At 45.9% G+C, this 27,435-nt stretch overlaps 2 protein-coding genes across 2 annotated transcripts; both read right to left on the bottom strand.

Moving 5' to 3' along the window:
• Positions 1–327: 327 nt before the first annotated feature.
• DDX51 (DEAD-box helicase 51) lies at positions 328–26,399 on the bottom strand. Its single transcript, XM_070762497.1, has 16 exons — positions 26,260–26,399; positions 21,811–22,175; positions 19,024–19,211; positions 17,643–17,793; positions 16,499–16,644; positions 15,195–15,266; positions 13,359–13,465; positions 12,466–12,574; positions 12,038–12,183; positions 10,919–11,111; positions 9,003–9,118; positions 8,682–8,798; positions 6,856–6,957; positions 6,632–6,695; positions 4,239–4,373; positions 328–1,350 (listed from the first exon to the last, which is right to left on the bottom strand). The coding sequence occupies exons 1-16, from the start codon at positions 26,280–26,282 to the stop codon at positions 1,324–1,326; spliced, it is 2,061 nt and encodes a 686-aa protein (XP_070618598.1). The 5' UTR covers positions 26,283–26,399; the 3' UTR covers positions 328–1,323.
• On the bottom strand, positions 26,369–27,002 carry MIF (macrophage migration inhibitory factor). Its single transcript, XM_070762500.1, has 3 exons — positions 26,835–27,002; positions 26,575–26,747; positions 26,369–26,497 (listed from the first exon to the last, which is right to left on the bottom strand). The coding sequence occupies exons 1-3, from the start codon at positions 26,940–26,942 to the stop codon at positions 26,431–26,433; spliced, it is 348 nt and encodes a 115-aa protein (XP_070618601.1). The 5' UTR covers positions 26,943–27,002; the 3' UTR covers positions 26,369–26,430.
• Between the last annotated feature and the right edge of the window lie 433 nt (positions 27,003–27,435).

The raw sequence follows: 27,435 nt of genomic DNA, 5'->3' as shown, positions 1-27,435 counted from the left end.
ATAAATAAATGAATAATAAATAAAGCAGCCACACAAGGGCCATGGAGATGCTGGGCAAAAAATCCTGCATCTTTCGACCCGACCTGCTGGTGAGCTCTGGGCTACGAAGCCTCAAAGTGGCTTTGAATGCGGGAAATATGGAAATCGGCATTGCAGAATAACATGCCTAGTTACAACAAGAGTGGACCTCCAGTGTCCCTGCTGTGCTGGATGCCTTCCACTGGGATGGCAGAGCCACCTCCACGTCCACAGAAGAGCTGCCCCATGGCGTGGCCCCTTTGAACCGGGAGGATAGCTCTATACCTTAGCAGAATGCATGCACTTGAGTAGGGTAAAATTTTTAATTGAGACATACAGCTACAGACATGTAAGAGGTGGACAAAAAAATGGAAACACCTTGCAGCTCTTCCACGGAATCCAGGTTTGTGAAGCTCCCTTCGAACAGTTTTTGTGGAAACTGGGTTCTGTACGTGTCTATTGAGCTCTGCAGTGATTTTAGGAGCTGTGGCCTTGCGATCCGCTCTAACAATTTGCTTTAGAGTCCGATGGTCTCTCTCAGATGACTTCCACTTTCGACCAGACCTGTGCTTGGCTGAGGACGTTCTCCCATCTCTTTCAAAAGCAGTCATTACTTTTGAGACATGACCTCTTGAAACGCCAAACATTCGGGCCCTTTCTGTTACACTAGCGCCTGCCATTCGAACACCAACAATTTGGCCTCTTTGAAAGTCTGAGAGGTCTGCCATTTCTAGAAGGTTATAACCAATTTCCTTAAATTTCTGTAAAAAAACAAGTAGTTGAAAAAAACCATCAAATAACAGAATTTTTTAAAAAAATTAAAATATGTCAAGTTTTGATTGATTTGAAGGTATTCAAACATTATGATGCCAGAAAGTCAAGTGTTTCCATTTTTTGGTCCACCCCTGTAGCTAGAAACGGAACGGATATCAAAAATCAGCGTGACTGTTATTTCATCAACACCGACATCTCAGACACAACCAGCTTGCTGTATTTTGGAGAGGCAGCTCAGCCATTTCAAAGACTGATTTGTGTGACTGCACACTTGTCTGGGGTCACTCAGGCCCTGTGCTGGCCATGGCTGGAGTCTTCTGCTCAGGGAGTCTTTTATCAATCTGAAGAGCTGAGAATTATTCTTGCTGCTTCGTGGCGAGAACAGGCTGTGTGTCCCCCGTTCATTCCTTGGCCCTCAAGTTGCTCTTGACGAATACTGCTGCTGCTGGGCGTTGTGCTCCCCCCAAAAGAGCATGGGGCTGAGCTCCGTCTGCACCTCAGGACACACACGAAGCATTTCTTCAGGCTGCTTTAAGATCGCTTTCCCACCTGCTCCTCCTGTTGAAATATGTAATTCATATGTAATTCATTCAGCCCTTGGAATAGCCGTTTGGACCGTGTTAGTACATGGTACATGGTTGTTTGGGATTGCCATGTTAAACTGCCTATTGTAGTTTCTTGTATTTAAGTAGTAATATTGTATCACTTTAAGAGTTTTGGCTGGTTTGCCATAAGAGGGCGCCAGTACTCTGTCCCACAATGATGCTGAATTGCTCATTCACTTTTGTCTTTACCTTGAGGGGGAATTGTGTATTGCTTAGTGCTTGTATTATGCACTTTATATTGTATTGCTTAGTGCTTGCAATGTGCAGTTTATATTGTATTGCTTAGTGCTTGCACTGTGCAGTTTATATTGTATTGCTTAGTGCTTGCAATGTGCAGTTTATGTTGTATTGCTTAGTGCTTGTATTATGCAGTTTATATTGTATTGCTTAGTGCTTGCTATGTGCAGTTTATGGATTGTTTCTGTTGTATGTATATATGTATATAGTACTTAATCAGCATAACTAAGTCTGTGTCATTATTGGCTATAACATCCACACATCCACACTCTTCTTAATCTCTGCTTGTTGCATGTCGAAGGTCTTACTGTTATCCCCCCCCCAGAGATTATTAGCCCCCCCCCCCAAGAGATTATTAGCCCCAGAAATTTCACAGAGAGAGAGAGAGACAAGAGCAGCCAGTCCACTTCTAGAACACAGTCCGAGAAATGGGAGCTCACAGCCGAAAGCTTTTCCTGGACCAATGTGTTTAGGTAATTATCAAAAAAGATACAGACTAAGCCTCATCCCGACACCTGCCAATCCCTCCACGAAGGGGCCACCCTTGGCTTCCTACCGAGGCCTGCGTGTAAGAGAAGTCAACGGCTAATGGGTCACTCGTTTTACTATTTCATGTGAACTGCCTCAATGAGAGACTTAAAAAATAAAAATGGAACTTTTCCACAACTGTGTATACTGTGAGTTGGTACACATAATTTGCTTCCAAAGACATAATGAGATATGCTAGCTGTACATCTGCTTGAATACTTACTCCAGTGTGTAGGACTCTGTGCAAAACTGTTGGGTTGGCAATATATAAGAACATAAGAAGAGCCATGGTGAATCAGGCCAAAGCCCATCAAGTCCAGCATTCTGTGTCACACAGTGGCCCACCAATTGTCCATGGGGATCTTGAGCAGAAAGAGAAGGCAAGACCCTCCCTTTCCCTTGACACCCAACAAATGGTACTCAAGGGAACCCTGCCTGTCTCAACCAACATAGGCTGACAGCTGTCACGATCTCATCTGGAAGTGAATTCCATAAACCAATGACCCTCTGGCTGAAGAAATATTTTCCTTTATTTGTCCTCGCTTTCTTACCTATGAGCTTTATATAAACCAACAAGGTGTGTTAAAATACAGTGATACCTCGTCTTACAAACGCCTCGTCATACAAACTTTTCGAGATACAAACCCGGGGTTTAAGATTTTTTTGCCTCTTCTTTTTTTGCGGAGGCCCCCGCCTCCGGACTTCCGTTACCAGTGAAGCGCTCGTTTTTGCAATGCTGGGATTCCCCTGCAGCATCGCAAAAACACAGAAGTCCGGAGGTGGGGTTTCCCATTGAGGGGAGACTCAGGGGATTCCCAGCAGTGCAAAAAGGGGCACTTCGGCTGGCAAAAGGGGTGGATTTTGGGTTTGCACGCATTAATCGCTTTTCCATTGATTCCTATGGGAAACATTCTTTCATCTTACAAACTTTTCACCTTAAGAACCTCGTCCCGGAACCAATTAAGTTTGTAAGACAAGGTATCACTGTATATAGCTATAAATGAGCTATGTCTGATTAGTTGAGGTGTTGCGGACTGCCACAAGAGGGGGCTAGAGTTCATAGCTTATTTCTGAGTCGCTGTTGCTCTTTGTCTCTGCTACTCACTGTTTGCTGGGCATTCTCTCTGCATGTTACGTGTTGTAGTTGTGTACTCTAAACTGTGTTTATAGGCTTCATATCTTTGATTACTGTTTATGACAAAGGCAACTGGTAAGAAAGACTTTCTACTTGATAATATTTGGATCGTTATGCTGACTATTATGTGTATGACTTTGTTTATTGGAACGCGCTATTTCTCAAACTTTAGATCAAGTTGTTGAGTCTGTGTGCGGCTGAGTAATTATTCACAACTGATCTCAATATAAACGTTTCTGTGTGCACAACTTTTGGTAAACAAAGAATGCTCTGCGCATACCGCCTTCTGCTGCACGAATCCCAGCGACCGATTAGGTCCCACAGAGTTGGCCTTCTCCAGGTCCCGTCGACTAAACAATGCCGTCTGGCGGGACCCAGGGGAAGAGCCTTCTCTGTGGCGGCCCCGGCCCTCTGGAATCAACTCCCCCCAGAGATTAGGATTGCCCCCACCCTCCTTGCCTTTCGAAAGCGCCTGAAAACCCACCTATGTCACCAGGCATGGGGAAACAGATATACCCCTTAGCTACTATGGTTTTTTATATATGGTCTGTTAGGTTGTGTGTTTGTTTTTTATAATAAGGGTTTTAAATTATTCTTTTAACATTAGATTTGTACATTGTGTATTGTTGTTGTGAGCCGCTCCGAGTCCTCGGAGAGGGGCGGCATACAAATCTAATAAATTATTATTGTTGTTATCATTATTATTAGTACTATTAGTATTATTATTAGTATTGTTGTTTTGTTTATTATTATTTATTATTATTATTGTTTTTATTATTATTATCATTATTATCATTATTGGGGTTTTTTTATTTTTTATTTTATTATTATTATTATTATTATTATTATTATTATTATCATCATCATCATCATCATTATTATACATTGACCCAGGGCCGCCTCCAACACACTTGCTTCCCTCCCCCCGAAAGCCAGGCTACCTTGATGGTCTGTGCCAGTTCGGCCAGGGCTCCTTCGTACTGCTGGACGAGGGGCTGGAGGGAGGCGTCCGTGACCAGCTGTGGCTGCAACTCTGCAAGTCCTGCATCCTTCAGCATCTTCAGGAACCTAGACTCCTAGAGGAGGGAAGTGGCCTAAGACTTCTCACGACTGTAGTCAGGGCGGCAGGCTCAGCAGAAGTGACCCCAGCAGAACTCAGGCCCTGCACTTTCCTGGGCCCTCTGCTGACCCGTCCATGCCATTCTTAAGAGATATTTTTAAATATTAGATTTGTTGTACATTGTTTTTTTTGTTACTGCTGTGAGCCGCCCCGAGTCTGCAGAGAGGGGCGGCATACAAATCTAATTAATAATAATAATAATAATAATAATAATAATAATAATAATAATAATAATAATAATGTCGTGGTTTGTAAGTGATTAAAGTCTGTTAGGACCTTAACCCCGCGGAGTTGATGGATGAAAGCCTTAGTCATTTGTTCAAACAAGATATATTTATTTTAAAAACAGAAACAAACAAATAAAACATGTCTCGAGGGACAACATAAAATACAGTGATCCCCCGCTCGTTGCGAGGGTTCCGTTCCAGGACCCCCCGCAACGAGCGGGTTTTCGCGAAGTAGCGCTGCGGAAGTAAAAACACCATCTGCGCATGTGCAGATGGTGTTTTTACTCCCACAGCGCTAGCGAGGAGCCGAAAATTGGGGGCGGCGCGGCTGTTTGCCGCCGGCATGGGGGGCTTCCTAGCAGCCCCCCAAACCCGGGTTGGGGATCCGGGGGGCGCTGGCTCTCGGCGCTTTCGAGCTGAGTCCGGGAGCGAATTCGCTTCCGGACTCAGCTCAAAAGCGCCGATAGCGAGCGCCAACGAACGGCTTGTCCACGCTGGCTCTCGGCGCTTTCGAGCTGAGTCCGGGAGCGAATTCGTTTCCGGACTCAGCTCAAAAGCGCCGATAGCCAGCGCCAACGAACGGCTTGTCCACGCTGGCTGTCGGCGCTTTCGAGCTGAGTCCGGGAGCGAATTCGCTTCCGGACTCAGCTCAAAAGCGCCGATAGCCAGCGCCAACGAACGGCTTGTCCACGCTGGCTCTCGGCGCTTTCGAGCTGAGTCCGGGAGCGAATTCGCTTCCGGACTCAGCTCAAAAGCGCCGATAGCCAGCGCCAACGAACGGCTTGTCCACGCTGGCTCTCGGCGCTTTCGAGCTGAGTCCGGGAGCGAATTCGCTTCCGGACTCAGCTCGAAAGCGGCGAGAATGAACGGCGTGGGCGGGCGAAGGGCGGGCGGCAGCGAGGAGTTTGCGTGGGCGGTGGGGAAACTCCTCGCTGACGCCAGCAAGAGGGGGAAGACCCAGGGAAGCCGCCTAGCAGCTGATCTCCCGGTTGCCATCTACGCATGCGTGCCCATAGAAAAAACGGGCACGCATGCGTAGATGGTATTTTGACTTCTGGGTTGAAAAATAGCGAAGTACCCTGTTCGCAATGGTTGGGGACGCAATAAACGGGGGATCACTGTATACGTCTTTACATAATGGAGGATTAGAAGAGAAAAAAAAGAAAAGTGAGCCGACAGGATATTACATAGAAACATAGAAGACGGCAGAAAAAGACCTCATGGTCCATCTAGTCTGCCCTTATACTATTTCCTGTATTTTATCTTACAATGGATATATGTTTATCCCAGGCATGTTTAAATTCAGTTACTGTGGATTTACCAACCACGTCTGCTGGAAGTTTGTTCCAAGCATCTACTACTCTTTCAGTAAAATAATATTTTCTCATGTTGCCTTTGATCTTTCCCCCAACTAACTTCAGATTGTGTCCCCGTGTTCTTGTGTTCACTTTCCTATTAAAAACACTTCCCTCCTGAACCTTATTTAACCCTTTAACATATTTAAATGTTTCGATCATGTCCCCCCTTTTCCTTCTGTCCTCCAGACTATACAGATTGAGTTCATGAAGTCTTTCCTGATACGTTTTATGCTTAAGACCTTCCACCATTCTTGTAGCCCGTCTTTGGACCCGTTCAATTTTGTCAATATCTTTTTGTAGGTGAGGTCTCCAGAACTGAACAGAGTATTCCAAATGTGGTCTCACCAGCGCTCTATATAAGGGCATCACAATCTCCCTCTTCCTGCTTGTTATACCTCTAGCTATGCAGCCATAATAGGAGGATCTAATAAGGCACACTTTAGTTAACTCTTTCATTACTAAATGTCTCTGAGGGTCTGTCAATATACAGCGTGACAAATGATAATAATAATAATAATAATAATAATAATAATAATAATAATAATAATAATGCACCCCCACCTCCCCCACCAGGGGTTGCAGAACACGTTCTAAGGAAAGTTTACAGAGGGTGGGACGGGCCCCCTTACCTGCCGTTTGAGGAGCAGGATGAAAGCCAGGCCTGCCTTCCCGGCACGAGCGGTCCTGCCCACCCTAAATGCAAAAGGCGTCTGGTGAGAAGATGAATACCCCTCCCCACACCCTTGGACTCCCCCCAAAAATAAAAAAGGAAACTTGGGGCTTGCAGGGAGAGATCAGATCCCCTGTTTCCAGAATGCCTCCCCCCCCCCGTCCGTTCCTCCGAAGAAAGTACCGGTGAATGTAGGTTCTGATGAACTGGGGGGCATCGTAGCTGAGGACACATTTCACTCCACCAAAGTCAATTCCTCGAGCCGTGGCATCCGTGCTGATCAGACTGTTCCGGAAAGAAATACAGGGCAGTTTGTTGCTTTCCACGTGGCCCAAATAGTTTGAGCGTGACTTCAAGCGCTCCAGCCGTGAGAGTCAGTTTGGAGATCAGGAGATGGTCAGTTACAGTCCCACTTTGGAGACCTTGGCCAGTCGCTCTCTCTCTCTCACCCTTAGGAAAGAGGCCACGGCTGACCACCCCTCGAACTCTCGTCAAGGGAACTACAGGCATTGGTCCTGGCAGTCCCCAGGAATCAAGGCTGACTTGAAGGCACTCAAAATAATAATAATAATAATAATAATAATAATAATAATAATAATAAATATGTTTTTGCTGAAATTTTTAAAATTAAGGGAGACTAACATAGCGCTATTTCGGCCTTGTTCTGGCCTCATCAGCTAGCCATACCCTTACTGGGATTTGATCCGACAGAAAAAACACACACATATATTTTATATATATATAAAAAAACATATACTGTATATATATATGTGTGTTTTTTCTGTCGGAGCCCCAGGATCAAATCCCAGTAAGGGTATGGCCATATATATACAGTGATACCTCATCTTACAAACGCCTCGTCATACAAACTTTTCAAAATATAAACCCAGGGTTTAAGATTTTTTTGCCTCTTCTTACAAACTATTTTCACCTTACAAAACCCACTGCCGCCACTGGGATGCCCCGCCTCCGGACTTCCGTTGCCAGCGAAGCACCCATTTTTGCGCTGCTGGGGTTCCCCTGAGGCTCCCCTCCATGGGAAACCCCACCTTTGGACTTCTGTGTTTTTGTGATGCTGCAGGGGAATCCCAGCAGGGGAATCCCAGCATCGTAAAAATGGGCGCTTCGCTGGCAATGGAAGTCTGGAGGTGGGGTTTCCCAGCGAGGGGAAAATCAGTGAAATCGCAGCATCGCAGCATCGCAAAAACACAGGACTTCAGTGTTTCGAGGACTTCAGTGTTTTTGCAATGCTGCGATTTCACTGATGCTCCCTTCACTGGGAAACCCCACCTCCGGACTTCCATTGCCAGCAAAGCGCTCGTTTTTGCAATGCTGGGATTCCCCTGCAGTCCGGAGGTGGGGTTTTCCATGGAGGGGAGCCTCAGGTGAATCCCAGCAGCGCAAAAATGGGCACTTCGGCTGGCAAAAGGGGTGAATTTTGGGCTTGCACGCATTAATCGCTTTTCCATTGATTCCTATGGGAAACATTGCTTTGTCTTACAAACTTTTCACCTTAAGAACCTTGTCCCGGAACCAATTAAGTTTGTAAGACAAGGTATCACTGTATATCTAACCAGCTTCCCTTTGCAATATAGCCTGTTCTTCACGAGATATATCTATAGAGATATCTATGTATCTATGTATCTATGTATCTATCTATGTATCTATGTATGTATCTATGTATGTATGTATGTATGTATGTATGTATGTATCTATCTATCTATCTATCTATCTATCTATCTATCTATCTATCTATCTATCTATCTATCTATCGATCTATCGATCTATCTATCTCGTGAAAAACAGGCTATATTGCAAAGGGAAGCTGGCAAGATTTAGTTAGCCAAGCTGGTGGAGAGCCTCCACAAGGAGCCCCCAAGGAGAAGGCCCTGCCCTAGAGGTTAGTGCCCCAGCCCCTAAACTCTGATGCAAAGAAACCCTGGTGCAGGTGAGAACCCCCCCAGCATTTCAGAGCAGACGATACCAAAACTCCCCCTGGAGAGACTCACAGCTGGATCTTTCCTTGCTCAAACTCCTTCAGGGTCGCCTTCCTCTTGCTTGGGCTCAGGTTTGAAGAAAACTCGGCTACCTTCACTCCACCAAAGGCCTGGATGAGCAGGAAGAGTCTGGGGACGGACAGACAGAAGGGGGGGATGGGACAGTTGCGGGAGAGGGTGGAAGAGAACAAGGCTTTGGCGCAAGGACGAATCTGCACAGCTGAGAAAGATCCTTGCTGAAGGACCCATGGAGCGGCTGCCGGCCAGGTCAGGCAACAGGGGCCTGGGACCCACCACTGGAGAGATGGGTCCCGCCCTGCCAGGAACTCTCACCTGTGCGAGGTTTCTTTGCTGTTGGTGAAGCACAGCACCTGGGAGAACTTCAGCCTCACCAGGAAGTGCAGGAGGAACAGCGGCTTCCAGTTCAGGCTGCATGGAACGTAATATTGCTAGGGAGAGACCAGGTAAAGATGACTCACAATTCTATGATTGTTGGAATTTACTCTACCACTGGCTAGAAAAAAAAAAAATCCTCGCTAATTACAATATGAACACATAAAATTTATATATATATATATATAAACTATATTTACAGCAGCACGAAGCTTATAACTTCAGACTGATGATGGTGAATGTGATTTCACTGAAACGTCGCATAAATACTCAAAATATTACACTGGGCAAAACCCGAACTCAGAACAATCTACATACATATACCCGTGAAAATCTATGAAAATAAACTATATTTACAGCAGCACGAAGCTTATAACTTCAGACTGATGATGGTGAATGTGATTTCACCGATAAAAACTGTTACTGAATCTAAAGAAAATTTACATAGTTTCGGAAGAATATAGATACTGATCCTGCACACGCCTTTATTTTAATATATAGGTTTCGGGTTTTGTTTTGTTCTGTTTTGTTTTCTTCCCCCCCCCCCCCCCCCGGTGATTCGTATTTTTCTTACTGGATATAATGTAATGTTTTATGTATTCTATGTACCATGTGTTATATTTGTAAATAAAATTTATATAAAAAAAATATTGCTAGGGAGAGAAAGAAAGAGGGAGGGAACGGCAGCGTTTGCCCCGGGAGTCTGGCTCGCTTGGGGGCAGCATATCCGGAAGGGCTCCTTCAGGCCGGCCAGAAGGGCAAAAGCCCGGCCGTTCTGCCTTGTGCCTCTACAGTCACAGGCTTCCAATGTTTGTTTATTTAGATTTGTATGCCGCCCCTCTCCGCAGACTCCGCAGACTTATCAGGTGATTTAATTATTTTATGAATGACCCATTTATTTACCAACTCTTGCCAAAAGCTGGCTGGGTATCCATTCCACCTTCCACCCAGGTGCCTGGTCCCCCAAAGCAGAGAAAGAGAAGCCCCCACTTCCTGCCCCATTAGATTCCTACTGGTGGCATAGAAACATAGAAGACTGATGGCAGAAAAAGACCTCATGGTCCATCTAGTCTGCCCTTATACTATTTCCTGTATTTGATCTTAGGATGGATCTATGTTTATCCCAGGCATGTTTAAATTCAGTGACTGTGGATTTACCAACCACGTCTGCTGGAAGTTTGTTCCAAGGATCTACTACTCTTTCAGTGAAATAATATTTTCTCACGTTGCTTTTGATCTTTCCCCCAACTAACTTCAGATTGTGTCCCCTTGTTCTTGTGTTCACTTTCCTATTAAAAGCACTTCCCTCTTGGACCTTATTTAACCCTTTAACATATTTAAATGTTTTGATCATGTCCCCCCTTTTCCTTCTGTCCTTCAGACTATACAGATTGAGTCTTTCTTGATACGTTTTATGCTTAATACCTTCCACCATTCTTGTAGCCCGTCTTTGGACCCGTTCAATTTTGTCAATATCTTTTTGTAGGTGAGGTCTCCAGAAGTGAACACAGTATTCCAAATGTGGTCTCACCAGCATTCTATATAGCGGGATCATAATCTCCCTCTTCCTGCTTGTTATACCTCTAGCTATGCAGCCAAGCATCCTACTTGCTTTCCCTACCGCCTGACTGCACTGCTCACCCATTTTGAGACTGTCAGAAATCACGACCCCTAAGTCCTTCTCTTCTGAAGTTTTTGCTAACACAGAACTGCCAATACAATACTCAGATTGAGGATTCCAGACTAACCCCTTTCAAGGAGGTTGGAGTGACAGGGTGGAATCCATACTAAGCCAATGGGCGTGTCTTCCTGGGCGCACCCACCGTGCAAAGGAGGTCGAGGGAAGGGAGACTTACCGCCAGCCCCTCGGGGAGGATGTATTTTTCGCTGACGCAGGGCTGGGAGCTAAGCCCATCGCTCCCCTTCCCAGATGGAGCTGGCGTGAAGAGGCGAGGCTGGAAGAGGCCCAGCGGCTGCAACTTCTCGGGGTTTTGCGTCAGAGTGGCTGAGAACAGGAGCCTCTGCAGGGGGATCTGGGGGTGGCAGGCCCTGGAAAGAGAAACAGGGAAGGGGGGACCTCCCTCCTGAAAAGCCCCTCGGCTTGTACTCCCCCCCTTCGGGGTAGTTGAGGCTCAGTCCTCTCCCCTCTCAAGAGACTTCGGATCGTGCAGAATGCGGCCACGAGAGGAATCATGGGCTTCCCTAGATATGCCCATGTCTCATCAACACTCCGCGGCCTGCACTGGTTGCCGATTGGTTCCTGGTCACAATTCAAAGTGTTGGTAATTATTATTATTTATTAGATTTGCATGCCGCCCCTCTCTGGAGACTCGGAGTGGCAATGACCTATAAAGCCCTACATGGCATTGGACCAGAATATCTCTGGGATTGTCTTCTGCTGCACGAATCCCAGTGATGGAGCAGGTCCCACAGAGTTGGGCTTCTCCAGGTCCCATCGACTAAGCAATGCCGTCTGGCGGGACCCAGGGGAAGAGCCTTCTCTGTGGCGGCCCCGGCCCTCTGGAATCAACTCCCCCCGGAGATTAGAACCACCCCTACCCTCCTTGCCTTTTGTAAATTGCTAAAGACCCACCTACGTCTCCAGGCATGGGGAATTAAGATACCCCCAGGCATATATAGTTTATGCATGGAATGATTGTGTTGCATGGTTTTAATGAAAACCCACCTATGTCGCCAGGCATGGGGGAATTGATACATCCCTAGCTATTACGGTTTATGTATGGCATGATTGGGTTGTGTGTCTATTTTAATGGCAAGGGTTTTTTAGATAGTTTTTAAGTATTGGGATTTGTTACACTGTTTATTATTGTTGTGAGCTGCTCTGAGACTTCGGAGAGGGGCGGCATACAAATGTAATAAATTATTAAATTATTATTATTCTCTCTCTCGGTGGCAGGACACAGGGCCTGGACCTCAGTGCAGCCATCCCCAAACCCTCCCCCCAGGAATCTTACCTGGCTGCTGTGCAGGGATTCGGCTGTACCCTCCTGAACAGCCCGCTGGAACCAAAGTCCCCTTCAGCCCGGTGCACAGCCTCCACCGCTTGCTGCAGCCAATCCTGGTGCATGTTGTCAATCATACGATCTGCTTCGTCAATAATCTGCACTCAGAAATAAGGGGGGGGGGGGAACCCATTTGGAAGTATGATTCAGTTACCCAGAAAATATTATTGGATTGAAAGAGTAGTAGATGCTTGGAACAAACTTCCAGCAGATGTGGTTGGTAAATCCACAGGAACTGAATTTAAACATGCCTGGGATAAACATAGATCCACCCTAAGTTAAAATACAGGAAATAGTATAAGGGCAGACTAGATGTACCATGAGGTCTTTTTCTGCCGTCAATCTTCTATGTTTCTATGTTGCGAGAGAGTCGTACTTACCAGGAAACGAAGCTCTCGTAAACTGAACTGGGGACTTTGCTGGAGGTGGTCTACCAGGCGTCCTGGGGTGGCTACCACAATGTCAGCCAGGCTACGAAATCCCGTCAGCCTGCCCAAAAACAACAGGGTGGGGGGTATAAGACACACTTTAGTTTTGGAGCCTTCTTAGCCTGGTCACATTATTTTATACCTTGGTTGGGGCTTTTAAAAAAACCTTATTTGGAGAGAGTAACAATGAAAGAGCTTGCAAGCTGTGAGAGCTGGTAAGATCGTTAGCACCTGATTAGGCCTGGAAAGAAACTTATCTGGAGCAAGTTAGAGCAATGGAAAAAACCCTGCAAAGACTTAGGGCTTGGAAAACATTCTTTGCAGAGAGTAACAATGAAAGAGCCTGCTGGGAAGGTCGTTAGCACATAGTTAGGGCAGAAAAAAAGGCTTTGAAAAAAAAGCTAAATTAAAAAAAAAATGAATAAAAAATAAAAATAAAAGCTAAATATAAGACACACCCAAATTTTCAGCCTCTTTTAGGGAAGAAAAGGGTGCGTCTTATACTCCGAAAAATACGGTAGGAGCAGCATCCTTGGGAATGTTGCTTTGGGTCCCATCCAGATGTTGACTCCCCCTAGGCCTTGTCGAGCAAATGAGGAATTGACAGGACAATCAGCCATGAGGTTGCACAAAATATCACATAACAGGACAACCAAGGTCAAGCCACAACGTACTCAAGGTCATGTCAGGGTTAAGGATTCACAAATGCAGATGTACTTGGGCCTCGGCTACCGCTCCCAGACCATCCTCTTTCTTAGTTAGAAACTTCCTATCTTGTTTCAAAGCTCACAGGCCGAGGCAGCAAGATGCAATGAACGCATGGGCCCAGGAGAACGTGGACTTACGTTGTCTCAACCAGGGACTCTTGTTCTTTCACGAAAGATTTCTGTCCAGTAAGCTGGACCACTTTCAGCCCAGTCCCGTCCGTGTAAATATTGAAAATCTTAGCCACCTATCAAAAGAAGTCAATGTTGAAAGAAAGATGAACAGATCGTGAGCGTGTGAATACCAGGGAGGGAAGGAAAGGTTGGTTTTAGCTACTGGAAGTGTTTTTTTGAATACTTTTTTCATTAGTATACTAATTTGAACATTTCTAAACACAATGAAATGAAAAAAAATTAATGTTTATTTGTTTATTTTGCTCAGAAAAGCCCCCCCCCCTCCCCGACTGTGTGCAATTTTTTCAATTTATAGATAGATTAACCTGGTGGAGGGGAGGCCCTTTTCTGAGCAAAATAAACAAATAGGCATCAATTTTTTTTCATTTCATTATGTTCAGAAATGTTCAAATTAGTATACTAGTGGAAAAAGTATTCAAAAAAACACTTCCAGTAGCTAAAACCAACATTTTTTTACTCTGGGTTTAAAAGGACCTGGAAGAGTACAAATGTAAGTATTTTTGCCCAGCAAAAACTAAACAACCAAAAAAAGGGACCCGTTAGAAAGAACCCATCAAATAAGACAAAGTCATGTAATTTCAAGTTTCAGATATACAGGAAAAAATTCTTTTACAAATTTTTACAATTTCGTTTTGGGTCTAAAAGGACCCGAGAACAGCAGGGTTAAGGACCAGAGGAAGGCTTTCCAGGAATGCATCAGGCTCTCTGGGGATTTGTTTGGCTAAAAAAATGAATATTTGTTGCATTTATTATTTGAAGCACTATTTGTTTTTATTGATCTTGTGGAAAACATTTTAATGACATTGTCTAACCTGGTAATTAAACATCTGGAAGAAATCAACAAAATTCAGAGAGCACTGAAAATGTAACTGGACCAGCCTGGCCTCTTCTACTGGAGGGTCCATAACAAGAGTGGCGTCTCTCACCCTCTTTGGGTCACCGGCAGTAATGGGCAGCCAAATTTTTTACTGCCACACTGTAGGTGTGGCTTATTTTGTGGGTGTGGCTTAATAGTCATGTGACCAGGTGGTAGTGGCTTGCCAGCCATGTAGCCAGGTGGGAGTGGCTTGAACGATCATCATCGTTCAAGTGAACTGTTAAGTCCTCGACTTACAACCTCATCAGTGTCGCTCGCTGGGGGGACAATTTTCTTCACGTTTCCTGTGCTCTTCTTCCTGGATCGCCCCCCCGCCTCAGGCTGGGTAGCTAGGCGAACGGGTGCTGCCAGAAGCATAAATGCTGCCAGCGCCGCTTCCACCCACACCTTCTGCTTGCTCCTCAGGCGGGAGGTGGCCGTATAAGGCTGGAGGGGAGTCAGGCAGGAGAGAGGGAAGCTCGTCCGAGGCCAGGAAGGAGGAAAGAGGAAAAAAGCAGGGGGTGCAGCAGCAGCAGGGAAAAAAAGGAGAGCCGAGCCGAGCCCAGTAATCCAGGAAGTGACAGCCGCCGATCAGCTGGAGCTGTGCACGCATCTTCATTTCCGCCAGTGGAACTGCGTTCCACTCCGTCCTGCCCGCTGCCCATCCCTGGTCACCGGGCAGGGGGCTCTCAGAAAATACACAGCACATACAAGAAGCCACAAGTCTGCCCACCAGGGTTATGGGGTCCTATTGCAGATGCACTAACACAACGTGAGCAGAGGGTGGTAACAACTCCTTCACTTTCTTGTGTTTGTCTCTCGCCCAAGACTGTTCTCAAGCCAACCCACTCCAAGATTCCTGGGCAGGGAGGGGAAAAACCAGGGTCGCAAAGACCTCCCTCCCCCTTCCCCCCTCCAGATGGTACCTGCTGGGCCAGTTCTTTGGTGGGCAAGACGGCCAGAGCTCGTACGTGGCAGACCACGCGGTCTAACAGGGCCTGCCAACACAAAAACGGGAGGTCAGAAACGGGGTTTTGTCACGTCCTCCGAAATAAGTGCAGAGAAAACACCTTCATGTACAAACAAAGAAACCCATGCACCCCCAAAGGTCGGCTGAGAGTTCCCAGCGCATGGACCACAGTTGCTCTGGGCCCTTCCGGTCACCTACAACATTCCTTTCACTCCACTTCTTCTATTGCTAACATTAGAGCACCATCTTTCAGCTGTGGCGAGGGGGGCGTTTGCCCAGGTTTGCCTGATGCACCAGTTGCAGCCCTATTTGGACAGGGAGTCACTGCTCACAGTCACTCATGCCCTCATCATCTCGAGGTTCAACTACTGCAATGCTCTCTACATGGGGCTACCTTTGAAGAGTGTTCGGAAACTCTAGATCATGCAGAATGCGTCCGTGAGAGCTTCCTAGATTTGCCCACGTCTCTTCAACACTCCGCGGCCTGCATTGGTTGCCGATTAGTTTCCGGTCACAATTCAAAGTGTTGGTTATGACCTAAAAAGCCCTACATGGCATTGGACCAGAATACCTTCGGGACTGCCTTCTGCCGCACGAATCCCAGGGGCCAATTAGGTCCCACACAGTTAACCTTCTCTGGGTCCTGTCAACTAAACAATGTCGTCTGGTAGGACCCGGGGGAAGAGCCTTCTCTGTGGCGGCCCCAGCCCTCTGGAATCAACTCCCCCCGGAGATTAGAATTGCCCCCACCTCCTCTCTTTTCGTAAGTTATTGAAAACTCATCTTTGTACCCAGGCATGAGGGAAACTGACATATCCCCCAACTATCTTGGTTTGTGTATGGTTTGAATGGATTGTGTGATTATTTTACTATAAGGGTTTTTAAACTGTATTTTAAATATTGGATTTGTAGACTGTTTATTATTGTTGTGAGCCGCCCCGAGTCTTCGGAGAGGGGCGGCATACAAATCTAATAAATTATTATTACTATTAATTATTTCATCCGTCAAAAGCTCCTTAAAATTCACTACGAAACGTTCGGTTTCGAGGCAAGAAAATCAAATCTTTTGCAACTGGACTGGACACTCAAAGTGCAGGGACGCAGTTCTCCACCCTGGATGCCTCTGTCCCTACCCTCCAGCCCACCGTATCCTCCGCAGCACCGGCCGTGGCTCCCGAGGGGGCCCTGTGGTTCTGGAGGATCCCCACCACCACACTCCCAGGCAACAGCTGGCGGTGCCCGAGGCCACCCGAGGCTCACCTGCACCACCGGAATGACGAAGGCCAGCGTCTTGCCACTGCCGGTGGGGGCCGAGACACAGAGGTCGCTTGGCGGGTAGCCCCCCCGGCCAGCCAGCGCCCCATTCGGCCCACAACCCAAGATAGCTGGAATCACCTCGGCTTGAACTGAAGAGGGGAATAAAGCGGAGGAAGTATTAGTGGGGTGGGGGAACCCGATGGAAGGCTTAGGAGCTTAACCCAACCCCCCCCCCCCAAGTAAATGGGAAAATGTCTCAAAAGCCCATTGAAGGGAGGAAAACCTTTGGGGAAAGAATCTGTTGGAAGTTTGTTCCAAGGATCTACTACTCTTTCACTAAAATTATATTTTCTCATGTTGCTTCTGATCTTTCCCCAACTAACCTCAGATTGTGCCCCCTTGTTCTTGTATTCACTTTCCTATTAAAAACACTTCTCTCCTGAACCTTATTTAACCCTTTAATGTATTTAAATGTTTCGATCATGTCCCCCTATGCCTATTGTCCTCCAGACTATATAGATTGAGTTCATGAAGTCTTTCCTGATACGTTTTATGCTTAAGACCTTCCACCATTTTTGTAGCCCGTCTTTGGACCCGTTCAATTTTATCAATATAGCAATACCTTGTCTTACGAAATTAATTGGTTCCGGGATGAGATTCGTAAGGTGAAAAATTTGTAAGACGAAACAATGTTTCCCATAGGAATCAATGGAAAAGCGATTAATGCGTGCAAGCCCAAAATTCACCCCTTTTGCCAGCCGAAGCACTCGTTTTTGCGCTGCTGGGATTCCCCTGAGGCTCACCTGCATGGGAAACCCCATCTCCGGACTTCCCTGTTTTTGCAATGCTGCAAGGGAATCCCAGCAGGGGAATCCCAGAAGCGCAAAAACGGGTGTTTCGCCGGCAACGGAAGACCGGAGGTGGGGTTTCCCAGCAAGGGGAGCCTCAGCGAAATCACAGCATCGCAAAAACACCGGTCCTCGAAACCCCACCTCCGAAACCCCACTTCTATTATTTCCCAAGGTTGCCTGCAGCGTTTAATACACCAAAAGTGAAAGGAACCTTTTATGACTGCATCGCTTCCCATATGAAAACCCGGTGAGTGAACCCCAGAAACACACAGCCCCCCCCCCCGCCCCGGGAATACCTGGGAAGAGGGAGGCTATTCCGCTGGCCTGCAGCTTCTTCCTCAGCTTGGGGTGAATGGCCGGGACGTCCTGCAGGGGGACGAGGTTCCCTCTGATCTGCCTCTGGAACTGCTGCGGCCGGCTAAACCACCGTGGCACAAAGGGTGACACCTGCAAGGGGAACGCAGAGCCTGGGGTGCTGGTTCGCTTCCTCCCGTGTCACGTGGTTGCGCATTGGCAAAAAAACCCAAAAACCCCAAGAAATCCCCCCCCCAAAAGATGGCAAAGCATGCTGAAAACTCAGCTTCTGCACATGCACAGAAGGGGGAAAAAAACTGAAAAAAATTTGAGGGGTGGGGGAAAGATGGCTCCAGGCCCAGGAGGAAGACCCCTCTGCACAAAGCCCCCAACCTGAGAGTTTAACTGCACAACCTGGGCGGGCATCCCTGGGGGACGAGTATCGCTCAGCCTCTGCTCTGGACTCACCCACGGAAGGGGCCCCCCGCCCCAAAGCCCACATCAAGGTTTCTCCTCCTTCTCGAACACTCAGATTCTCTGCCTTAAAGCAGGAGGCAGCAGCTCTGCAAGTTAAAAAGCAAGTTTTCATTCAAGAAGAGTGGAGGGAGCTGCCAGGAACCATGCTGAGAAGAAGAGTGGGGTTTAGCCTGGAGCAGCTTCCAGGCTGCACATAGAAACATAGAAGATTGATGGCAGAAACAGACCTCATGGTCCATCTAGTCTGCTCTTATACTATTTCCTGTATTTGATCTTAGGATGGATCTATGTTTATCCCAGGCATGTTTAAATTCAGTGGCTGTGGATTTACCAACCACGTCTGCTGGGAGTTTGTTTCAAGCATCTACGACTCTTTCAGTCAAATAATATTTTCTCATGTTGCTTTTGATCTTTCCCCCAACTAACTTCAGATTGTGTCCCCTTGTTCTTGGGTTCACTTTCCTATTAAAAACACTTCCCTCCTGAACCTTATTTAACCCTTTAACATATTTAAATGTTTCAATCATGTCCCCACTTTTCCTTCTGTCCTCCAGACTATACAGATTGAGTTCATTAAGTCTTTCCTGATACGTTTTATGATTAAGACCTTCCACCATTCTTGTAGCCCGTCTTTGGACCCGTTCAATTTCATCAATATCTTTTTGTAGGTGAGGTCTCCAGAACTGAACACAGTATTCCAAATGTGGTCTCACCAGCGCTCTATACAGCAGGATCACAATCTCCTTCTTCCTACTTGTTATACCTCTAGCTATGCAGCCAAGCATTCTACTTGCTTTTCCTACCACCTGACTGCACTGTTCACCCATTTTCACTGTTCACCTACCTTCCTTTTGGAACACAGCCATAGTAAAGAGTTGACCTGATGTTGGTTAACCATCCTGTTACCTTGTGCAGGTTCTTTTGCTCACAAGGACCGAGGATCATCAGGCTGGGAGCTGTTCTTGGGTTTGGTGTTGGCACCATCCGACTCTCTCCACCCTGGTTCTCCAAAGCCTTCTCTCCGGCCTGGCCTCCAAAGCCTTCTGCTGGGGTATCTCCATCTTCTGGATGATTCTCCAACAAACTTTCCTCTCCTGTTACAAAAGGGACAAGACACAAGATTTGTTTTTCAAGAAAGACTTCATGGAAGAAAGTGGCTGATCTTAAGGTGTGTGTTTTCAGGCAGAAAGGGGCTCCAGATAGCTACTTTCTAATAGGATTAGTATGTTTATGCAGTTTCTAGATGAACCCATCACACATATTGTGTGATCCATCACACATATTGTATTGGCAGTTCTGTGTTAGCAAAATGAAAGGGAGAATAAAGAAGCACTATTTAGGGAGGAGATAAGAGTTAAAGAAAATAATAAGAGAAAAAAGTGAGGGTACCAAGGTGCAAGCAAGTAATATATAGAAACATAGAAACATAGAAGACTGACAGCAGAAAAAGACCTCATGGTCCATCTAGTCTGCCCTTATACTATTTTCTGTATTTTATCTTACAGTGGATATATGTTTATCCCAGGCATGTTTAAATTCGGTTACTGTGGATTTACCAACCACGTCTGCTGGAAGTTTGTTCCAAGGATCTACTACTCTTTCAGTAAAATAATATTTTCTCATGTTGCCTTTGATCTTTCCCCCAACTAACTTCAGATTGTGTCCCCTTGTTCTTGTGATAAGATGTTAGTGCAGTCAGATGTGGATGTGATCCAAGGATTGACTAAATGGTGGCAAAGTGAAATACAAGTAGATGTGCAAGAGATCTAGATAAATGGTCAAAGCAATGGAAACTGCAGTTTAATGTTTCCAAATGTAAAATAATGTACTTGGGGAAAAGGAATCCTCAATCTGAGTATTGTATTGGCAGTTCTGTGTTAGCAAAAACTTCAGAAGAGAAGGATATAGCGGTAGTGATTTCTGATTTCAAAATGGGAGGTAGGAAAAGCAAGTAGGATGCTTGGCTGCATAGCTAGAGGTATAACAAGCAGGAAGAGGGAGATTGTGATCCCGCTATATAGAGCGCTGGTGAGACCACATTTGGAATACTGTGTCCAGTGCTGGAGACCTCACTTACAAAAAGATATTGATTAAATTGAACGGGTCCAAAGACAGGCTACAAAAAGGGCAGAAGATCTTAAGCATAAAACATATCAGGAAATACTTAATGAACTCAATCTGTATAGTCTGGAGAACAGAAGGAAAAGGGGGGACATGATCGAAACATTTAAATATGTTAAAGGGTTAAATAAGGTCCAGGAGGGAAGTGTTTTTAATAGGAAAGTGAACACAAGAACAAGGGGGCACAATCTGAAGTTAGTTGGGGGAAAGATCAAAAGCAACATGAGAAAATATTATTTCACTGAAAGAGTAGTAGATCCTTGGAACAAACTTCCAGTAGATGTGGTTGGTAAATCCACAGTAACTGAATTTAAACATGCCTGGGATAAACATATATCCATCCTAAGATCAAATACAGGAAATAGTATAAGGGCAGACTAGATGGATTATGAAGTCTTTTTCTGCCATCAGTCTTCTATGTTTCTATATTCGACTCTTGCAAAATGAAAAAATACAAACACAAATAACCAAAATATAACAAGGCAGGCCGTGAAGCCATTAAAAAAGACTATTGGTGGGCAAGCACACCCAAACTCACTACCCAGCTCTGCACCACCCCTACCCGATGGCAAAGCTCAGGAACCATGTTCCGGGGGGGGGGGGGGGAGCAAAAAAGGTTCTCCTCCTGGACCCCATCAGACCTTCCTGAACAGGCCCTGCAATGTGTGCCCTGCCAGCTGGACCTGGTGCTGGACTATCAAGTACCAAACCCAAAAGCTCAAGGAAGAACAGTTTACTTTGTGCTGACTTGGGTTCTTGCAGTCTGTTGGTAACAGAAATATTGATACCAAATAAGAGACTGAGAGTAAGGAGAAAGTGGTTAATAGCTAATGAAAAAGAGGGTGGATATGGAATTCCCTGTTTGGAGTTGTATAGGGAAACATTTCAAATTGAAATATTAATGAAGTTGCAATTATTTGAAAATAAATGGGTGAAATTGGAAAAAGATATAAATGGGATGAAGAATAGAGAATTAATTTTTATGTGGAAAAGGAGCTATCTAGATAAATTAATAGGTCCCATGAAAGGGACTATGGAAATCTGGAAAAAATGGCAGGGGAAAATAGGATTATATACATCAAAAGTGTCATTATATGTAATAAATAGAGATAACGAAACAAATCTAAATAGGGTTTTAGGAGAGTTGAAGGGAAGAGGGATAACTATATGAGAAGGATGGAAGGCCAAGTAGAAATCGTATAGAATGGTGGTTGGGTAAGGGAAGATGGCTACAAATAAATGCAATATGTAAATATCTGAATGAAATGGAAAATAAAGAAGCACTATTTAGGAAGGAGATAAGAGTTAGAGAAAATAAAAAAAGAGAAAAAAGTGAGGGTACCAAGGCGCAAGCAAGTAATATATATAAGATGTTAGTGCAGTCAGACGGGGATGTGATCCAAGGATTGACTAAATGGTGGCAGAGTGAAATACAAGTAGAGGCGCAAGAGATGAAAAATATAGTGGAGAATATAACAGCTCTAGAGATTAACCGTCCGTCATAATATCCAACCAAAATCTGCTTGAGTGAATCTCCCAGAAGGACCCAGCCAAAATCAAAATTTGTTTTACCTTGAACAGCTTCTGTCTTTCTTTCAGGTGTGCTGGAATTCCCACCATTCTCCATTCTGCTTTTGCCTGAGTCATCTTCTTTCTCGGGCAAACTTTCTGCCCCACCAGCATGTCGTTTTGGGCCTTTTTCTCTGTGACTTTGGGCTGAGAAAGATCCCTGCCTTACTTTCTTCTTTTTGCTTGTTTGCTTTAATTCCTCGCTGGTCTCTCCTTCAAGGGTCTCGGGTGGCGGTCTTTTTCGCTGCCCAGAAGTGGGGCAGTTCTGTTCCTGTTTTTGCAGCTGCCGAGTCCTTGCTTGCTCCTGCAGCCGTTGTAAGAGCAACTGGGATTTGCATTCTGGGTTATCCTCTTCATCACTAACGTACCTGGGGATTTCCCAAGGAAAGTCATTTTAGCACATACATAAGTTATGGGAGGAAAAACCAAGCAGTTATCTTTAATATTCAACTGAACAAACTTCCAGCAGAAGTGGTTGGTAAATCCACAGTAACTGAATTTAAACATGCCTGGGATAAACATATATCCATTGTAAGATAAAATACAGGAAATAGTATAAGGGGAGATTAGATAGACCATGAGGTCTTTTTCTGCCATCAGTCTTCTATATTTCTATGTTTCTAATATTCAACTTTTTCGCTACCTTCCCCCTTTTTCATGTTTGCTTTTGTTTTAGAGCAGTATAGGCTTCTTTTAAACAAAATAATAGACTTACCGATTTCAAACAAAAAGAATTTTCTGTGACGGAATCTCAACTGAAGAGTTTCCTTGTTTTATTGGTTAGTTATTAGATAAATATGCAGTAATGCTCAGAATTATCCGTGGTAAAAGAAAACGAGGCTTTCAAAAGACAGAGTAACTAGACACCATCAAAGCCAATAGAAGCCACAGCATAAAACATATAAGATTGACGGCAGAAAAAGACCTGATGGTCCATCTAGTCTGCCCTTATACTATTTCCTGTACAGTATTTTATTTTAGGATGAATATATGTTTATCCCAGGCATGTTTAAATTCAGTTAGTGTGGATTTACCAACCACGTCTGCTGGAAGTTTGTTCCAAGCATCTACTACTCTTTCAGTAAAATAATATTTTCTCATGTTGCTTCTGATTTCCCCCCCAACTAACCTCAGATTGTGCCCCCTTGTTCTTGTGTTCACTTTCCTATTAAAAACACTTTCCTCCTGAACCTTAATTAATTGTTTAACATATTTAAATGTTTCGATCCTGTCCCCTCTTTCCCTTCTGTCCTCCAGACTATACAGATTGAGTTCATTAAGCCTTTCCTGATAAGTTTTATACTTAAGACCTTCCACCACTTTTGTAGCCTGTCTTTGGACCTGTTCAATTTTATTAATATCTTTTTGTAAGTGAGGTCTCCAGAACTGGACACAGTATTCCAAATGGGGTCTCACCACCAGCGCTCTATACAGCAGGATCACAATTTCCCTCTTCCTGCTTGTTTTATCTCTAGCTATGCAACCAAGCATTCTACTTGCTTTTCCTACCGCCTGAACGCACTGTTCACCCATTTTGAAACTGTCAGAAATCACTACCCCTAAATCCTTCTCTTCTGAAGTTTTTGCTAACACGGAAAACAACTGAAAGATTTTTAAAAATTTAGATTTGGCCCACAGAAATCAGAGACGGAGACATAATTAAAAAACATGTCATGATATTGATTAGTATATTTCTTCTTCCAAACTGGCATTTTAATTTTCCACCATTTATAAACATTTTGAGAACTTTTTGTAAAGCAGGTAAAGCACCATGCCAAGCAGAACTTTATAGATCCGTCAGGATTTTGAATTGAACCCAGAAGCAAACTGATAGCTAACACAGGTCGCAGAGTAGATTGTGCTAAATTAAGCAAATTAACATATGAATTACAGAATAAACAAAATAAAGATTACTACACAGTTTGGGGGAAATTATATAGTTGGATAGAAAAAAAAAGAATTGAACTAACATCTCAGAAAAAGAATGAATCAATGAAGAGAATTGTAAGATATTAGGCTAATTCATTTTGTGTTTGTTTTGTTTGAAAGTTTGTATGTCTTGTTTTGTTTGTTCATTATTAAAATATATTTTTTTAAACGTGTGCATATGAATACCACCCCTTAAGCTTCCAGTTGTTTTCCAAATGCAACCCAGTGCAGAATGTATTATAGTTATTCAACGTGAAGTGACCAGGGCAGTATAGGGCCTCCTGGCCCAGGAATGGGCTTAGCTAGAGCAGAATGGTATCCTGACATGGGCAGAAGCCCTCCCAACCCTATGTTACGGTCTATGATAACACCTGAAGGCAAAGACCCTCCTAGCTGTGAATGCCCCCTACACTCTGAGCAAGTCATGAATTCTGAAAGACCCCTAGATTGCACAGCAGGTCTATCTGGGGCAGTGCCATACAATCCAGAATGAAAAAGGACAAATTCTAGCATCTTGGTGTCCCCGAGATCAAAGGCTACTCAAATCTGGCCATGGTATGAGAATGATTATTGCAGGTAGTCAATTATGGCTACAATGAAGCCATAATTCTGCTGCCAAACAAGACAGTTGGGTCATGCCTCATTTTACAAACTTTCTTGCCAATTAAGTGAATTGCTGCAGTTGTCAAATTTGGTTTCCCCATTGACTTTGCTAATCAGGCCACAAAAGGTGATCACGTGACCCTGGAATATTGCAACCATCATCAATACAGGCCAGTTGCCATGTATCCAGGTTTTGATCACATGACCACAGGTATGTTACAGAGGTAGTGTAAAGAAGCCAGGTCACTTTTTCCCGTGCCTTTATAACTTTGACGTCACTAAATGAATGGCTGTAAGTCAAAGACCACCTGTATTATATGTATAAAGTTGTGCCCTGTAATTACGTGAGTTATGACATCATATGGCTGCAGATGCTGGTAGTGTGACATTGCAACCATCACGTAAACATGCTGAAAAAGTATATTTAAAAAGTAAAAAAACCCCACCCAAATTAAAAATCAGGAGAAAAAAGACTAGCAATATCAAGCAATTGTATCAGTTACCAAAGGATGTTCAACCACACCTCCCACCATTACCAGTGTTGGTGATGAGGATTGTAACACATTCATCTCTGAGGGAGGGGGCCATCCGAAGTTTTGTAACACTGGGGGAGGTGATTGTGCATGACAGAAGGGATCACTTAATTTGGCTTGGAGGGTCTGTTTATATACATGAAAAGTAATCACAGCCGCTGGTTCTTTAGCGGGTGTCGGCCTTCATTTGTACCTAGAGTGCGGCCTGCACTGGCTGCCGATCAGTTTCCGGTCTCAATTCAAAGTGTTGGTTATGACCTATAAAACCCTAAATGGCATCGGACCAGAATACCTCCAGGACTGCCTTCTGCCACACAAATCCCAGTGATCGATTAGGTCCCAGAGTTGGCCTTCTCTGGGTCCTGTCGACTAAACAATGCTTTCTGGTGAGAACCAGGGGAAGAGCCTTCTCTGTGGCAGCCCCGGCCCTCTAGAATCAACTCCCCGCAGAGATTAGGACTGCCCCCACTGTCCTTGCCTTTGGTAAACTTTTGAAAACCCACCTATGTCACTAGGCTTGGCGAAATTAACATACCCCTTAGCTATTGAGGTTAATGCATGGTTTGTCTGGATTGTTTTTTATAAGCGTTTTTATATTGTTTTTAAATATTGGATTTGTATTCGTTGTAGTTTTTTTGTTGTGAGCCACTCCGAGTCCTCGGAGATGGGCAGCATACAAATCTAATAAAAATAATAATTTATTTATTAGATTTGTATGCCGCCCCTCACCGAAGACTAATAATAATAATAATAATAATAATAAATAATAATAATAGGAGGCGTTGCATGGGAGGATCCAAGCCGTGTGGCCTTCTGTAACTGTTATGAGAGACAAGAGAGCTTTTATCGGTGCTAGGGACACTCGAGGTCCGAAAACACTTTAAACACTCCGTTCCAGACGTCGTTAAGAGAGCATCCGAATGGTCTTCTGTCAGTCGCCTCCTCCGTTAACGAGCAGCTCTGGCTTTGAAGGTTAGCCTCGACTCCCGCGCCTTCATGACTGCCGGGGCGAATTGGGGCTTTTGCTTACACCGCTTGCGACCCCCCCCTTTCCCCCACTCCACCTGGCCCGGGCACTCCGGGGTTTTTGAAAGCGCCGTCCGGGCCCCGATCTTCGTCAGTGGTCTTCCCCCTCTCCGCCCCCGCAGAGTTCCTCTGAGGCAGAGGTCTCCAACCTGGGCAACTTTCAGCCTTCAACTCCCAGAATTCCCTAACCATCAAAGCAAAGCAGCACTCTGCCGGGGAATTCTGGGAGTTGAAGTCCTCCAGGCTTAGAGGCCCCTGGCCGCTTGCCCGACACCCGCTCCGGAAGCCCCCGTCGCCTTCCTCCCACAAGGGCCAACTCGGTTAGCTAGTCCTGCGCGGAGCCTAAGCCTCGTGGCCTCACCTGCGAACAGCGAAGAGCGCCATGTCTACCGGCGGCACGTCCCGATGACGTCAGAAGGCACCTAGGCCCCGCCCCACCCTCGACGCAAAGATACAGCCAGAGGCGGAGGAACCGTTAGAAAGCCTTTATTGCCCCGCCCCACCCTTCCCTTGGGCAGCCGCGGCGCTTCCGCTAGGCGAAGGTGGAGCCGTTCCATCCCACGTTGGCCGGGGCCATGTCGTAGAAGTTGATATAGACCCTGCGCGGAGGAGAGAAGAAGCGGGAGTGAGGGAGAAAGAAGAGCCGGAGAGCCCCGTCCCCAGCCCCGCCCCTTACCTGTCGGCGGGCACGCGCAGGCGCTTGGCCAGGAGCGCGCTGAGCAGGGCGCTGTAGGCCTTGTTCTGCGGCGCGCTGATCTTGCCGATGCTGTGGAGGCTGCAGAGGGCGCAGGGCGCGTTGGAGCCCCCGAAGGACATCACCTGGTCCGGGTTCACCTGCACGGAGACGTACTGCGGGTGGAGAGAGAGAGAGCGATATGGATGCAGGAGAGGGAGGGGGGTTCTCGCTCGCTCTCCCTCCCAGGCCCCTTCCCTCACCTGCGCTGGCTTCCCCGTGGCCTTGGCCAGCTCCTCGGTCAGCTCCGCCAGGAGCCCCTCGGGCACCGCCTCCCGCGAGACGTTGGTGGAGACCACGAAGGCCGGCATGGCTGCAAGGATGGAAGGAGGCGGCGGCGGCTGCTGGTGCTGCTAGGAGGGGCTTGTGCGGCGCTCGCCCCCTCCTCCCCTTTTAACCCCTCCTCCTGGGAGGTGGAGTTTTGCCCTCCCCTCGTTTGGCGGGAGGGAAGGAGGGGGGCGGGGCTCCTGAGGGGCGATGGAGGATCCCCTCAGCCCCCGTCTCTCCCCTGAGGTAAAAGGAACCCATCCCTTCCGGGACTCGAGGAATGTGGCATAAAATGCGGACGTGGCTGGAAGGAATAACTAAAGAGAGACCGGCAGGAAGCCCGTGATCGGGGCAGCCCTCTTCCAGGAGCCGCGGCCAGATTGTACAATTTGCGCACCACCATTCCGGTGCAATCTGCGCCTTTTTTTTTTAAACAATTTTTTTTTTGAGGGGGCGCTGCTTTTGCTTCCTGCGCATGTGCAGAAGCAAAGTCTTCTGAGGGGATGTTTGTGCGCATGAGATTTCGGTGAGTTTTTT

This window comes from Erythrolamprus reginae, chromosome 10 (assembly GCF_031021105.1).
Source record: "Erythrolamprus reginae isolate rEryReg1 chromosome 10, rEryReg1.hap1, whole genome shotgun sequence".
In the NCBI taxonomy this organism is placed as follows: domain Eukaryota; kingdom Metazoa; phylum Chordata; class Lepidosauria; order Squamata; family Dipsadidae; genus Erythrolamprus; species Erythrolamprus reginae.
The sequence above is the reverse complement of the archived record's forward strand: the minus strand, read 5'-3'. Positions and strand labels throughout refer to the sequence as shown.

Bases quoted from the DNA above. Each gene is read 5' to 3' on its own strand.
- MIF (XM_070762500.1), bottom strand. From the start codon at position 26,942: ATGCCGGCCTTCGTGGTCTCCACCAACGTCTCGCGGGAGGCGGTGCCC. The intron at 26,748-26,834 runs GTGAGGGAAGGG...CTCCACCCGCAG, and splicing joins CCACGGGGAAGCCAGCGCAG to TACGTCTCCGTGCAGGTGAA. The intron at 26,498-26,574 runs GTAAGGGGCGGG...TCCTCCGCGCAG, and splicing joins CTGCGCGTGCCCGCCGACAG to GGTCTATATCAACTTCTACG.
- DDX51 (XM_070762497.1), bottom strand. From the start codon at position 26,282: ATGGCGCTCTTCGCTGTTCGCAG. The intron at 13,466-15,194 runs GTACCATCTGGA...TTCTTTTGATAG, and splicing joins CCAAAGAACTGGCCCAGCAG to GTGGCTAAGATTTTCAATAT. The intron at 8,799-9,002 runs GTGAGAGTTCCT...GTCCGTCCCCAG, and splicing joins AGCAAAGAAACCTCGCACAG to ACTCTTCCTGCTCATCCAGG.